At 37.2% G+C, this 15,890-nt stretch overlaps 1 protein-coding gene across 5 annotated transcripts in view; it reads left to right on the top strand.

The window, feature by feature from the left end:
- The window catches only part of LOC137618772 (85/88 kDa calcium-independent phospholipase A2-like), a 93,934-nt gene extending 78,512 nt beyond the window's left edge, over window positions 1-15,422 (top strand). For 4 of the 5 annotated variants that reach the window (XM_068348960.1, XM_068348956.1, XM_068348958.1 and 1 more), the window contains 3 exons: window positions 2,694-2,750; window positions 9,413-9,584; window positions 11,376-15,422. In XM_068348960.1, coding sequence (XP_068205061.1) covers window positions 2,694-2,750; window positions 9,413-9,584; window positions 11,376-12,095 — 949 coding nt within the window. In that variant the 3' untranslated portion in view covers window positions 12,096-15,422. The remainder of the gene's footprint in view (window positions 1-2,693; window positions 2,751-9,412; window positions 9,585-11,375) is intronic. The other variant, XM_068348959.1, reaches the window with a different exon arrangement.
- Window positions 15,423-15,890: the final 468 nt, after the last annotated feature.

The following is a 15,890-nucleotide window of genomic DNA, read 5'->3' as shown; positions in this document are numbered from 1 at the left end:
AAAGCCAGTAAAAATCTGTAATAAAGAAGCTTACATGTCATGGTAGTTTCATACATACATACATATACCAAGGCACTTCCCCCAATTTTGGGGGGTAGCCGACATCAATAAATGAAACAAAACAAAAAAGGGGACCTCTACTCTCTACGTTCCTCCAGCCTAACAAGGGACTCAACCGAGTTCAGCTGGTACTGTTAGGGTGCCACAGCCCAGCCTCCCACATTATCCACCACAGATGAAGCTTTATAATGCTGAATCCCCTACTGCTGCTACCTCCGCGGTCATCTAAGGCATCGGAGACAGCAGCAGGGCCTACCGGAACTGCTATTCATAAATTTCTAAAATAGAAGTCACTGGCAGCAGGGTGACGGATTGGGTTTAAGGAGATAGACAAGACGTCTTTTCCGCTTCTACTCTCGATGCCTGGCGGATGATCTTACCTCCGTTAGTATGATCTGGCACGTCACTTGCCTTAGTTAGTTAGGCACTGTGCATCACAAGGAGCTGGCTATCCTTTGATGAATTTAACCAATGAATCCTCTTGAGGCCCTTTGCGTCAATAGGCGTAGGAGGAGATGGTGATGATAGGAGAAAGCTACTCAGTAAAAAGGAGTAGAAGAGGCCTTGAACTACGTATGCAACGGTGATTTAGGTCTGAATGTTAACAAGGTAGTCACTTATACCTCTTCTGCCTCCCCTCTCATTGCGTGGCTGGTAAAAGAGTAGCTGCTACAGGAGCAAGAATCATCTTTCATGTGCCGCTGAATTGTCAGCGAACGTGTGTCTGGCCGTCGGAAAATAGACATTGGGTTGCAGTTGACGAGATCAGGGTGAATGTTGCGTGTAGATGAGAAGAAAGTAGCCGTTAATAAGATTTTAATAAGATTTTAATTATTAGTCTACTTTTAGATTATAGATAGTTAATTGATTTACACTTAGAACTAGGAAAAAAAATCTTGGATATTCTTTGACTTTTAAATTGGTCTAAACTGTATCAAAAATATTGTTGTTCGTTAGAGAATGTTTTCTAAGACTTTGAATCTATTGGAAAAACTATAGATTTTCATTTGTTTTTATTTATTTTCCAATACAGAGGAAACTTATTTCTGTTTTGCACAGAAAATCCTCAACTTGCAAACTTAATTAGTTCCAAGAATTTGTTTGCAAGTCAATTTTTCAAATTTTGGCCTAAGGTAGACCTAACCTGAATTCCATACCTAGGATTTCCAGCTACAGAAGTCAATGAATAGTCAGGTTTCATATGAAATAGATATCAGGTTGTTACAAATATCATTTTGCTTAGTTGAGGTTCTAATATATTGCAAAAAAATGTTAGAATTATAGCTCATCCGTATTTGAAAATTATTTGCCGAAAAGAGGACTTGTCAGACTGAGGAATAAGAGCCTCTAGTTTTCAAATGTAGATTTAAAAGAAGTCAGATAAAAGGATATTAGTTAGGGGAGAGGGTTATTCTTCGAAGGCCCTCGTAGGCCACATAGCACCTCCCCCCAAAATAGGTTTTTCCTTCAAGAGAATAATTATTTACATAGATGAATTATTCTCGGACAAACAACTAGATAGTTAGAATGTCTTGAGTCATTAATAGAATTATCTTGGGTTTTTTAATCACAGCTTTAAATCTTTTGGTCTTTAATTAGTAATTATATTTCCTTGGAAAAAAATTATGCATGTAATTGACGGATGCGTTGGCTTGAGGCAAATGGGTGTTACAGACTAGTACACACACAAACAAAGCCACTCCAACACCTAAAAACATAGCTGACACCTCACACGTCTCATTCTGTTGATCTAACCGCACCATGACTCCTCGCTACTGGTAGGAAGGACACTGGTGAATGGTACAACACACGAACATACGCTACTGGGATCTAAGCGATATCGGGCACGGCAGTCGTTCGGGGCTATGGTCTACCCCAAAGCTAAAGCAAAGTTCTTATAAAAGAAGACAACTGTGCTTACCCCATACAAAATGAAAATAAAAAAACCTATTAATAGAAATGTGTCCTAGTGTACCCTCAAGTAAGAGAACGCAGGAGGACTCTTTTTGTGTTATGTAACCTTTTAAACAGCGGATTCCAGATGACTGTGTATCTTCGTTCCGTACACTCCTTGCGTCGTTGAGTTTTCTCACTGTTTTTTTTTTGCACCATGCATGTGATCTGCATTTCAGATATTAACATCGTATTCAGGTTAAGTAAACTTCTCAATGGTTTTATTTCATTTAAACCTACCATAGAGTAAGCAAGCACTTACCACATTCTATTTAATTCATTACTTTTTTTTAATATATATTTTATGACCTTGTCTTTGTTGATCTATCCTTTTGTGTGTACATTATTCAAGTGTAACGTGTTATAATTGTTTAATTACAATATTTCCTTATCTAAGTTTTGGACCTTCTGTATTTTTTTTTTTCAAATATCCTTATGTACCGATTTTTAAAGAGCAAGTTTTAAGATTTTCAATACCGTCTTGATTTTATTTCAGAATTGAGTCAGTCTTGATATCAAAATTATAAACATGTACTCATAACATAACCATATTTTTCATCTCAGTCTCTGTTTTAAAAATTCATCTCTCACATTAACTTCACACTGCTTTTCTTAATACTTGTATTTTTCAAGTTTTCAAAACTAAAACATAACGAGAATTATGATGGTCTTCTCGTTAGATCAGCCAGGTCCGCGAGAAAGGACGAAAGCTATCGGAGACGCAGCCTGACCTCTGGGTAACTATGACGTTTTATGAGTTTTGCGGTCGTGGGCCGTCGTTTGTTTTCTGTCCGTGCCTTCTTGATATCTGACGCTCCACTCTAGGTGTCTCTGGCCGCTGTTATTTTGCACCGCCATTTATGTATTTATCTAGGGGTATTACACACACTTTTCTTTTTTTTATGCATTTTGGCTTTGCTGAGCTAACCACAGTATTGGTGCATACGTCGGAAGATGTTTAACGGTGTTGCCTGATATAACAGTAACTCCTGCATTTGGGTGGATTGGGGAATTGCTATTTGCATTTTGTCTTTCAATTTTCAATTTTGGAAAGAAGAGAAGAAGAAGGATGAGAAAGTTGAAAGCACATTCGACACATAGAATGATTAGGAAGCTACCCTATCTCTCTCTCTCTCTCTCTCTCTCTCTCTCTCTCTCTCTCTCTCTCTCTCTCTCTCTCTCTCTCTCTCTCTCTCTCTCTCTCTCTCTCTCTCTCTGCACACTTTGTATGACACTTTCTTATATCTGTGAGGTTGTATATGATAATTCTGGGTTTCGGTGACTGTCGGCTTACGAGCACTCTTGCATTCAACCCCAAGACAAGCGTTGTTAGTATCACCGAGTATGAACTAGTGAATTCCTACATTTCTTCGTAGAATAAAGCAGTGTTATTCTTTTCCTTTGAAGAATGCTAACTCTAAGATGAACAAACCTTGACATCGAAGTTTACTATAGTAACTGGTGTTGCAAAGTAATCTTTAATAAAAAGGTTACGAAAGTAACCGATTTTGAAAGGATGAGGGAAGTTCAATTCTAATTGCAATTTTTTATTTATTTATGCATTCAGCTACTTAGTAATGTATATACTGTAAATCCTAAAATTAGTTATCTAGATCAGCAAAGGGGCTGTTCACCAATCTGTGAAAGCACTTAGATAACAATTTTTTTTTTCCAGTTTGCACTAAATATAAAGCATTTAGAGTAGAGATCACCTTATTATGATTAATGTTAAACTAATTTGTTTGGAATTTAAATGACATTAAATGTATTAACCCTCTGGTGTCCCCTGCCAAGACAACAAATGCTCTCATGCTCGGGACTTTCGTCCCGAGATACTTTCGTTGACCTTTCGTAGAGTAGCTAAGAAAGAAATAGAGATAGAAAGAAACTGAAAATATCATTAGAGATCCAAATAGATTTTCTACTTATAGTTATGGTAATATGGATTGAAGATGCCGCAGTTTGTCAATCGCATCAGGAATTTACAACTTTCACATATTTAAAGTTCCGCCGAGGTTCATTTGGCGGGTGTTCAGGCAGACATACAGTGTATTATCTTACGAATGAATCTGTCGTCTGAGTGACGCTATTTTTATCTGATGATAAACTTGCTGTTCCTCTATAAAACCGTTAAGATTCTATTCTGGAGAACTTCATTTTCAAAGTTTGTTTGTTCTTCTCAAGAAAGAAATATAAAAAGTAGTACTAAATAATCTAATTGAGTCTGTCTAAAGATACATTAATGTAGTTCATAATTTCCCGTGAATGACTCACATAATTACTGTAATGTTTATTTGATAGACATGCAGATCTTTTTCATAAAAAAATACAATTAAAGGTTGCTCATGAATGATAGAGGCTATGGATAGTGATCGTGCCCTAGCCGAACAATGCTCGACTATATATACATGTGACTAGTGACTCAGCAGGTAGACCTATAGGCCCCTCCAAACCCCCTTTCACTACATCAACAGCGTCATCATCTCCTCCTACGCCTTTTGACAGTATATCTCACACTACAGACAATACGATAAACTATCAAGCTTGAACCTTAATATTATTATTATTATTTCTTGCTAAGCTACAACCCTAGTTGGAAAAGCAGGATGCTATAAGCCCCACGGGCTCCAACAGGGAAAATAGCCGTGCGAGGAAAGGAAATAGGAAAAACCACAAGAAGTTTAAGAACAATAACATTGAAATAAATCTTTCATATATAAACTATAAAATCTTGAAAATAATAAGAGGATAAAAACTTCAAAATAACGAGAGGAAGAGAAACAGGATAGAATAGTGTGCCGGGGTGTACCCTCAAGCAAGAGTTCTCTAACCCAAGACATTGGAAGCCCATGGTATAGAGGCTATGGCACTACCCAAGATTAGAGAACAATAGTTTGATTTTGGGATGTCCTTCTCCTAGAAGAGCTGCTTACCACAGCTAAAGAGTCTCCTCTACCCTTATCCTTAAGAGGAAAGTGGCCACTGAACAACTGCAGTGCAATAGTTAACCTTTTGAGAGAAGAAGAATTGTTTGGTAATTTCAGTGTTGTCAACTGTATGATGAAAGAGGAGAATGTGGAAAGTTCTAAACTTAAGTGGGAAACCATTTTCGACTATTTGCGTTACATCTGTGTATATCGCAATAAATTAACATGTCCCCTTATACTGGAAACAGATGTGTCAGAGTCAAAAAGTTAATTTATAAGTTAAACCATTTGTATTTATACACTGTAGTACTTCTTCACTGGGATTATCTTTCCTACAGTATCCAACATGATTTGAATGTTAGAAACATCACTGAAGTGCTCTTCAAGTTTCCTGACAAGATTTTCAAACCTTGTGCCAAAAGTTAATTGATGTAATCAAGATGTCTGCCAAAGACGAGATGTGTAGGTAAAGGCAAAGTAGAGAATATTTTAAAATCATGCACTTGTCTGTATATGGTATTACATTAATTCCATTCATGTTTCCAAGGGGAAAACATCGTACAAATGTGTTGGTATGGAAAGTCCTCATGCATCAGGAGCAGTGGCGTTGATTCCCATCGATGCTTTATGGAATACTGCAAGCAAATTTGAATGCTTGGGGATATTGAGCTTATTAGATATTGATCAGGAAAGAATTCAGATGTGAACTAAACCCTGCACAGTCTGTTATAAAGTATCGAGCCATTTAGGATTCTCTGGGTAGAAGTGAGAGAGAACTGTACAGTACTTGTTTTTAGAAATGTGCTCACCAATGGTTCTGGTTATCAAGATGGATAAATCAGTCCATATTTCTCTTTATCTAAATAGCCTTGGAGATTTTCAAAAGCTTGAGTTTACAGGTACAAATAATGTATAATATGCAGAAGTTATGTGATGTATATACTGTAGTACTTAACTAAAGGCAAGGATTTTTTTGGCTACTGTTTCTTCACAATAGAAGGGCTAAATTCACTCCATTTATCACGCCTGTAGATTGATTCCATCGTTAGAATCACCACAACAAATGCTGCAACGAAATTACCACGGCTAATATCAGTGCGTCATGCAAAGATGTGCAAGTTGTTGCTTTTATGAAATAGGTAGGTGCCATCTGATTTTGTGCCAACTACATAACCAACTTTTGTTATTATTCAAAGGACAGTAGAAGACGTTTCTATTTTCTAAATGAAAGAAGGAAAATTTGCCTGCAGGTCTAAACATTTTGCTAAATAATTAGTCTTTTCGTTCACATTTTGAATATTTGTCTTCATTGTCATACACAGTACTTCATAGGCCCAAACCAAAGGAACATTTTCTAAGATGTATATCCGAATGTCAGAAACTTGGATTATATTATTCATATAATTTAGTATCATCATGAATAATGACTCCCTTTATATATACTGTACCTGAACGATACCGATTCTAATTCAAGATGATAGAAAAAGTTCTTGTGTAAAACCCTATTGGACTTACTTAGAGGATAGACATGCTTGGACTTCTATGGACAGCTCGATCTGTCCTTATTTTCATAACTACAGTATGTTACTATAGTAAGGGGTGTGTATCAGTAGGGAAATATTTAATCTCACTATCAACTGTTTTTAATTAGATAGACGCAAGTAAGGTTTAGGTGAACTTGTTATTTTCTCTTTAAACTTGTGCCAAGAAGGAACTATACTATATCTTGGGAAAACTGAACTAAGGTTCAAGAAATAGAAAGGAGAGAGTGAAAGCAATTGCCAACCGTATGCGGGGCACCGCAAGAAGCCTTCTGCGCCTTCTGCAACAACGAGGGGAACTCCGGCAGCGCGAGGTGTTGACAACCCTCATTCCAACTAACACAATTTTTTTATCATTGCATTGTGGCGTTCCTGACTAATCGCTTCCCTTAATATCTGCTATCGGCTATGCGAGAGCCTGCCTTTGCCTTAACACTTTTTCAGTCTTATAATGAACCTATGATTCTTTGGATTAATACAGTTTTTTTTTCATTTACTCATCTGTTTATTGAATCAATTATTGTATATTTATCATATTTTCCTTATGTTTTCTCTTCCCACTTATGCCTGTCTTGTTCAGAGAAAGAACACTCCACATAATTGTCGTATCTTAATAGCAACTGAGTGGCCTGTTTACTTCCTTGTCGGCATGTGTTTTCTTAGTTTATTTTGGTATCTAATATCGAGAGAGTATGGTTAGAATGAAGGAGATTCTGAGCTGATAATCAAAGGGCTCTTTACGCGAAAACTACTTGAAGTGCGCCATGACTGTAAAGCTTTTAAGCTGTGAAGTTTAACTTTTAATTCCCTTAAGAGTTTAATTTCACTTTATGTAAAAGGGTCAGCTTTTGTGTTACTTCTCTGTAACATAACAGGGTTATGTTTTACTCCTATCTGTACTATAATAGGGACAGTTTTACTCCTATCTGTACTATAATAGGGACAGTTTTACTCCTATCTGTACTAGAATAAGGACAGTTTTACTCCTATCTGTACTATAATAGGGACAGTTTTACTCCTATCTGTACTAGAATAAGGACAGTTTTACTCCTATCTGTACTATAATAGGGACAGTTTTACTCCTATCTGTACTAGAATAAGGACAGTTTTACTCCTATCTGTACTATAATAGGGACAGTTTTACTCCTATCTGTACTAGAATAAGGACAGTTTTACTCCTATCTGTACTATAATAGGGACAGTTTTACTCCTATCTGTATTATAATAGGGACAGTTTTACTCCTATCTGTACCATAACATGGACAGTGTTAATTCCCTGGGTTAGTTTTACTTCACTGTACCATAATTGGTTCAGTGTTACTTCTCTGTACCACAACATGGACATTGTTACTCTTCCGTACCATAATCGGTTCAGTTATCATTGTCAATATCAACCTAATCCACGTAAGAGGGAGAGAACATCTTCAAAACGTCAACCTAATCCTTGTGAGAGGGAGAGAACAACTTAAGTTTGCAATGTGTCTATTTGTTTATTCCATTTGGTAAAGTTAGAATAGAAGAAAACTAGCATAAACCATACGCAGTGCTCTTCAATGGGCAGCCTGATAACATTCACGTTCACATAAACAAATGAGCACTCATTGAATCAAATAAAGCGACATTATGTAACTTAGACTGCCGTGTAAATATTGCTACTCTCTACAAAGTTATTACATATTAAAGCTTATTGCTTAGAGAGAATAAACTCGCTAGTTTATTCTCTCTAAAGGGCAGACTATTTTGCTCGTGTTAGGATACACGCACAAGTATTCCATTTGACCGCTTTATTTACAAGAGGATGGTAGAGTTCAAATAGAAGGTCAGGTTTTTCTTAGAGAGAAGATATTCTTTCCCTTTAGGTCAGTAAAGGTCAGATAGTCTTTGCCACTTCCTTCGGGGACAACTCAAGATGATTTTAAATCCTGGCGGACATTACTGCACAGCTTTTCTTATATTGAATTATCTACTTAACAATAAACTGCTTTTAGAATTGCTTAATATCTTTCAAAAAATGATTCAAGTAAGCAATGCTTTTGCTGAAAATTTTATCCATCTATCTCATGATGGGAGAAAGTATTTTCCACCCTAAGATTAATTATTTTTAGTCGGACATTATTAACGTATGTGGATCTCTTGTTGCTGCTGGAGACCGGATAATTATGGATACTCATTTGACTGAATAATTGCAGATACTCGTTTGACTGTCAGATACCAAAATTCATCTTTGTTGGTACATTCTGATTAATGGAGAAACTAAGAAAACTTTAAGCGAAGTGATAGCCATTGTTTAAGAGCTTGTTACTCTACTTATATATTTCAGACCATTTTGAAGTGAGTCATTATCACTCCCTAACCTCTAACTAACTTCTTATACTCAACGTCAAGTCGGGGTTTACCCAAACGCTATGCGTACCACAGTGCGATGTTGTGTAAGCAATTCATACAGAGGTCATCTACCGTTGACTCATAATTTATGTAAGAGGTAATAGAACAAGCTTACCATGAGTATCGTACTTCAATGTCATGTTACTTGAGGAAAATTATCTCTAGCTCTCTAGCCACGTAGATATATATTTTGGACGCTTCAAAATCTGTTGGTGATTCTTAATTAGGATTTCAATAAGATCTTCTCTTTATTATATTTCTATTCAACTGACAGTTATATGTATCATGTATCCATAAATATATCGGACACTGGTACCTTGGCCATTAATTTTTAATGGTAATGTTATTAGGTATTACAGTGTTTGAATAAGGATATGTACGTAAATTTTATACGAAGAAATAAGCATGTACGTTTCTATTACTGGCAATTAGTTTGAAAATTTATTATTGAATATTATTTATTTTCCGTTTAATGCCGATTTGCACGGAGAGAATGTGAGGCTATGGTATGAAAGACACGAACTAACACATCCCATTCTGTTGCAGCGCCAGCGAGAAGTTCCTGGACGGCGGCTTAGTCGGAAACAACCCGGTGCTGGATACGTTGACGGAGATCGAGGAGTGGAACATGGCGCAGCGAGCAAAGGGCCGAGAAGAGGAAGTGTTCAACCCAAGTGTAGTGGTCTCCCTCGGCTGCGGGAAACCGCCGGTTATGCTGGTACGTACCAACCCTCTTTAGGGGATCGTTCATTATTATTATTATAACTATTAAAACAAAACATGTCTGACCAACGCAAGTGCTGAGGAGGAATGAGGATGGGGGGTGGGGAGATGTAGGGGTAGAGAGGGGGTATGTTGATGAAGGAGAGGTCTAATTGGTGAAGGATCTATGGTCGTGGTTCAATCACGCCCCAGTTTTCTATACCGACACTCGATGAGTGAGCGAGCTGGGTTTATTCCTGGCATTCCATGCATCTCTTTTTCTCTGGTATATTCAGCAATAACTATGCCTTAGAAATGGTGCTAGAGGAGCATTTCACTGGGCGACACAGGTCCCTCGCCCAGAAATAGATTTTTCCTTCGTCAAAATCCCTTTATTATTGTTATTATGTAAAGGTAAATTCTTCTTTCTTTTTCTCTGTAGAATAGGAAAGCAGTTGTGGCTTATATTTTGTTAAATGTATATACTAAGTATTGTATATCATAATACTTTCTAGATTGTTTTAAATAAATTGCCTGTAGTTTTTGTAGCGCTGATATAACGAGAAGCATCTTGAACATCCATAATCAATTTGTCATGATGAAAAGCTTGGAAGGAGAAGTGTCCTCTCACAGTAAATGTAACACGTTATCATGTGGAGCTTTTTAGGAAATTTTTGAATTTAAGAAAATGCATTGGTTTGGAAACTCGAAGGACTCGAGGCTGAGCTACCCTAAAAGGGAATAGGTTTCCTTGCTCACAATGAGAGATGTGATACTCCTGGACTTGGGAATTTTGAAAATATCGGACTGATATTTATAGGGACATTTCATTCTTGTTTTATCAAATAATGGGACTAATCAGAACAGAGAAAGCGAGAAATGTACATTATTTGACAGGCGAAGGAAAACATCGAGTTTCAAAGAATCCCTGAGTGCCAAACTTTTGCCTTGCAAAGAAGAGACATTTTGAAATGCCAGGGAAATGCAAAAAGTTTCAGAAGTACTCAAAAGTTTTGCACTTAGTTGGGTTACAATTATTGCAGCTTAATACCAATCAGATTTGATATTTAAAATGTTTTTATTAACTCAAAAATACCTTACCTCTGGTGAAATGAGTCCATATTTATAAACTTAGTGGTGCCATCTGTTCAGTTCGTTGTCAGCTCTAAATTCTTCTAAAGCATGTCCCAATATGTGTAAGTATACCTTAGTATCTCATGTTCCATCAGTTTTTAAACATTGCCACCAAAAAATGAATATGTAACTGCAGATTTCATGTGGTCATTTTAATTCTCTCCAAAGCACACATTGTTCAGTCCTATGTTCATTTGCACCTCAGTAATAATTAGAGGGGCACTCAGTAGAGCACAGATCTCCGCCTCGACAGCTTATTTCTTGACTTTGACCTTTGACCTTAACATGTATTAATTGGTGTAGATTTTCACACACTCGAATATGAAGCAAATTTTAGGTCTTTGTGACAATGATGTCTAAACTTATGGCTGATATACGTAAGTTGTCTGTGACCCTGACGTTTGAATTTGACCTTCCGAAATTTAATCATTTCCAACTTTTTACATAAAAGTTAATCCTTGCAAGTTTCATTACTCTATAATTTGAATTGTGGCCAGAAAGCTGTTCACAAACACACAAACAAGGGGTAAAACATAACCTTCTTCTAACTGTTGGTGAAGGTTAATAAGTACTAGTGTAGTTTAATATCATCCCTAGAATTATAAAGTGGGGTGTAATCCTGCTGTATCAGTTAGCTCTTTTATTTGGCTGTAACTTGTTTTTTGTCTTACAGGTTGATACAGTGGATGTCACAATGCCCAGTATACTGGATGTCCGACGAGGCTTTCAAGCTCTCTACAATCTATTCAATGTCATGGTAGAACAGGCCTGCAGTTCCGAAGGCCGCATTGTCGATCGAGCCAGGGCCTGGTGTTCGAACCTCAACGTGCCGTTCTTTCGTTTCAATCCCCAGCTGTCTCAGGACGTGGCCTTGGACGAGCACGACGATGAATGTCTGGTGAGAATAATGTGGGAGACCAGAGCTTACATGAGGTCCCAGTCAAAAGTATTAGCCCAGTTAAAACCTCTGCTGATTGACTCGGATGATAGCGAGGAATCTGCCGCTAAAGGCGGCAGCAGTGACTCTAAAGAGGTGTCGTCCGCCAGCCCAAATTCAGACGTTGCCGATGGACCCCCTCCTGCTGCATCCGAGGAACTGTCCCCAGACGAAGACAACAGTTTCCACTCCACTATTCCAGAAGCCTCACTTCCGGGACGGGCAGGAAGTATAGCTTCGGAAACGGGCGAATCGACCGCCGTCGACGTCTCTTCTCTATCGTCTATGGAGGTCGTATCTGCTGCCGCCGTTCCTGCCGAGGAGGGTTCCCTCGTCGGCGACGTTACTTGTTCCTCGACGGAAATAAGCGGTGCAGTCGAGGACTCGGAGGCGTCCGAGGAAGCTTCCATATCTTCCGTACATAAAGTAGAGGAACAAGCCCCCGAAGACCTGTGATCTTAGTCTCTCATTTAACACCAAAGTACCTCATGGTACCTTTATTTTAAACTCTGCACATTTTTACCTCACGTTTCAATGCTATCATTCACATTCGGTGCTTCTCATATGTTGTAGATATTTTTCAAGGTATTTGTACATTGTAAAGTTGTCTGGTACGCCTCACGTAATGCAGCATTGCAAAGCAGTTTATTCAGTTATAGAGTTGACCCTCTCATTTCACTTGTAAACGTATAACAACAATTAACATTCAATTTTTTTCATTTTGGTATTGAGAGCTTACTTTATCTGAGGGAGGAATTTGTACCAGATTGTTTACGCGCTGCAGCTTCTGCGTTAACCATTCCATCTTGGGTCTTGCATTTCCAGGTGGTGATGTCCGTGCTATTTTGTGTTTGCGTCAACAAAAGAAAATCTCTTTTTAGTGTATCAAACAAATAGATCTTTGTCATGGTAAGTTGCTATCAGATAAATGAGGGTCTTGGTCTAAAGTTCTTAATTTTATTCTGGAATTTTTGTCTAAATAATGAACTTTATAGTTGAATTAATGATTTTATAGGCATTGGCTAAAACAGAAATAACGTGTCGGCTCAAAAAGTTTATGCCAGTGAATTCATAACGAACTTTGAATGAATGAAATATAATCTCATCTTGGGTCAGAACCTTGGAACTTGGACTGTAAAGTTTCAAACAAGGATAAAATTGAATCTGAAAATCGTGAAAACTATTTTCTGTATCAAGTGAAAAATAAAAATTTGGTAGTTAGAGGTCCTCTATTACAAGTCACAATCATTCGATGATTGTTCCATTATTTGTTTATTTGAAACTGTCGATTTAGCACAAAAGACGCAATGCTGCATGACCCGTACCAGACACCGAAACCAATCAAAAAGAAGAATGTGGATTTCCATACATAAGTAGTACAATACCATTGAATGAGAAGGTTTTTCAAGAAATATTTTAGGTTATTCGCCAAAACCAAATATGATACTGTTCGTAGAACCCTAGTACAGTAGTTGTAGTCGTTCGAGTAGTCGGTAGCGCCTTGGGATTAACCGCAGCCGAGCGTTTACGCCCTGTTCCCCATCGTGCTCTCCATTCATTAATTTCGAGAGACAAAATTCATTTCCCGCCCTCTCTCTCTCTCTCTCTCTATCTCGATTGGCCTTCCTCTTCCTCCAGAGGTGCATCTGTCCAAAAGCCTTTCATATTAACTTATTAAAGTTTCTGCTAACTTTAAATTACCCCCAAAGATAGATGTAGGATTAAAATATATTTGTGTATAATATATCAGGTTTAGGATCCCTTTTTCATCTATATTTTCTTTTGGTTTTTTTATCTTTTGTTTGACCTACTTTTGAGTATTTTATTTGGTTGAGAGGGTGTTCAGCCCTGAAAATATATATATTGCTTTCATTTTTTTTTTTAATTTTACAGCTTACGTTTTAGTCGGGACAGTTCCGTTTCTTGTTCCAGGAGTCTTGTAACTCGCCTGAAGAAGAAACGGTTCTCTTCAGAGATGTTTTACCTTTTGAAATATTTAGTTCACTCAGTATTCAGCAACCCAACCTATTCTGTTTATGATTTCCAACCATTTATTCACCCGTATTTTGAATAGAATTGGCTTGCTCCGAGTCAAGGAAAGAGCTAAGATTTTATTATTGTTGTGTCATTCATCTCGTCTGAATGTGACAGCATTTTAGGATTCAACTTTCTTCTCTTAAGAACTTCTACATAGTCAAGGTATTTGGTGAAAAGCTTGTTATGAAAACAGATAGATTATGAGAAGTATTTAATCAAAAGGCATTATTTTCTAGGTGTTTAGTTCATTCTTATTCCCTGGAATAGCGTATTTCAAGTTTGTGCCTTGTTCTGTTTAGTATTTATGGCTGGTCTGTCGGTTGATGTCTGTACCTCCGTCACATCTAGACGACAGAGCAACTTTGAAATTGAAGACGGCAGTTGTTTAGCCTCGCTCTTTGCTGTTGACAATATAACAACACTATTGGGATCTTATGGTGTAAAAGTGTCCTTTTTACTTCATGTCATCAGTAAGTTTTTCATGTGGTGCCTAGTAAGGCTGTATGTATACAGTACTATACAGTATGTACTTCTTGTCTCTGTTTCTGATCTAGGTATTCCACATAAGTATGTATCTTTATTGTTGATTTGATAATATTTCACGTACCCTTGAACTCGGAGCTATTAAAATTACCCGTGCATTTAGCGTGAGATCCTGTGATGCTAGTGTACGTACATAGTAACGAAAAGGTCGGTACGTAGTGTAGGGCATTATTATATAAACAAGTACAGTAATCATTATCAAATGAACCCCAAGGCATATATGTCAGAAAGGATCATTTAGCTTGCGTGTAGCCTTGTGCCATACAGCACTTCTTAAGATTTCTCGTATCGTTTAGTTATGCTCATGATATTATTATTATTATTATCATTATTTACGAGTAGGAGAAGAATGCAATCTAGTCAACCGAGATGCTGTCATATTTTCCAGTTAAGCTTAAGTAAAATATACCAATGCTCTCAACAGTCCATCTCAAGTAGACGTCTTGTTAGTCACGACTCGAGTCGTCGGGCATTCGTTGGCCACTCTCTGCCACTCTTAGAGAGTTTGATGCAATATGTTTATCTTTTATCATTTTATCTTTGCTTTCTGTTTTGATACTTGTACACATTCTTCAGATATAAATGTAAATAAAGAAAGGGTAATTTTTTACAGTGTTGTAATGTTGTTCAGATCTGCTGGACTGAAACTTACTGTTGCAAATGTTAAATTTGGTAATGACTATCCTATCATAGATTTTCAACTGCATTGCCAAACTAGCTTGTGTCCTCATATATCAAGCTTTATATTTTTCAGGGTGTGGATATCTTTATATCTATTATGGTGGAAGAATAGTTACTGTATATAATAATTCATTGTCTAATTTCACGTATGATTTGCTCCGTAAATTTCCGCGCTCGTCTTGGCAAGTCCAGAAGACTTCCGTGATGTAATGACTTCTCTGAAACTATACGTGAAGCGTACCAGATTTTACGGAGCCATTTGTACAAAAAAGAAAAAAAAAAACAGTACTGTATTTTGAAAATTTTTCATGAGGAATTAAGGTGTATAGTTGGATAAATTGACAATACAGTACAGTAGTCTCTAACTGTATGCTAATCCAAGTTTCATTTTTATAGATTTTATTCATCCTCAAGATTTTGTCTGTACTACTTTGTAACTTTGCATTATCTTCATAATTGATTTATGTAGGACTTTCAGGTTTTGCCAGGGCTTAGTTTTACCATTTCTTTGTCTTGCCTTATCCCAGATACAGTATTCACCCACGAGTCTAGTCAGAGGATGTCTTGTCTTAGAAGTGGGTGGGTTGATTGACGTGTTCTGACGGTTCCATCTCGGAAGGAATTTGTGTACGGCATCTATCCGTCGATTCGATGATGCTTCAGTACGTCAGACATAGTACTGAACTAGTTCGTCTGTGATTGCTTGTAGTCAATAGAAAGGGGGTTAATAAAGTTTTGTTTTATGTATTAAGGAACTTTTTATAAGTTGTTTTGGGTTATTGTTATTTTTTAAGGACTCAATTCTTTCTTCGGGTAGTAATTTGACTCTTCTTGCAAATGGACGTAGTTTTTTTCTTTCCTTTTCATATCAAACATATGATTATTTCACATGCTCTTTAATGCTTTTCTCAACTTGTCTCATGTTTGCAGCTCATATTTCGAAAAATCAAATGAGACAAAATAGTTACTCAAGTGATTATCAAATGAGAC

Source organism: Palaemon carinicauda, chromosome 25 (assembly GCF_036898095.1).
Source record: "Palaemon carinicauda isolate YSFRI2023 chromosome 25, ASM3689809v2, whole genome shotgun sequence".
In the NCBI taxonomy this organism is placed as follows: Eukaryota; Metazoa; Arthropoda; class Malacostraca; order Decapoda; family Palaemonidae; genus Palaemon; species Palaemon carinicauda.
The sequence above is the reverse complement of the archived record's forward strand: the minus strand, read 5'-3'. Positions and strand labels throughout refer to the sequence as shown.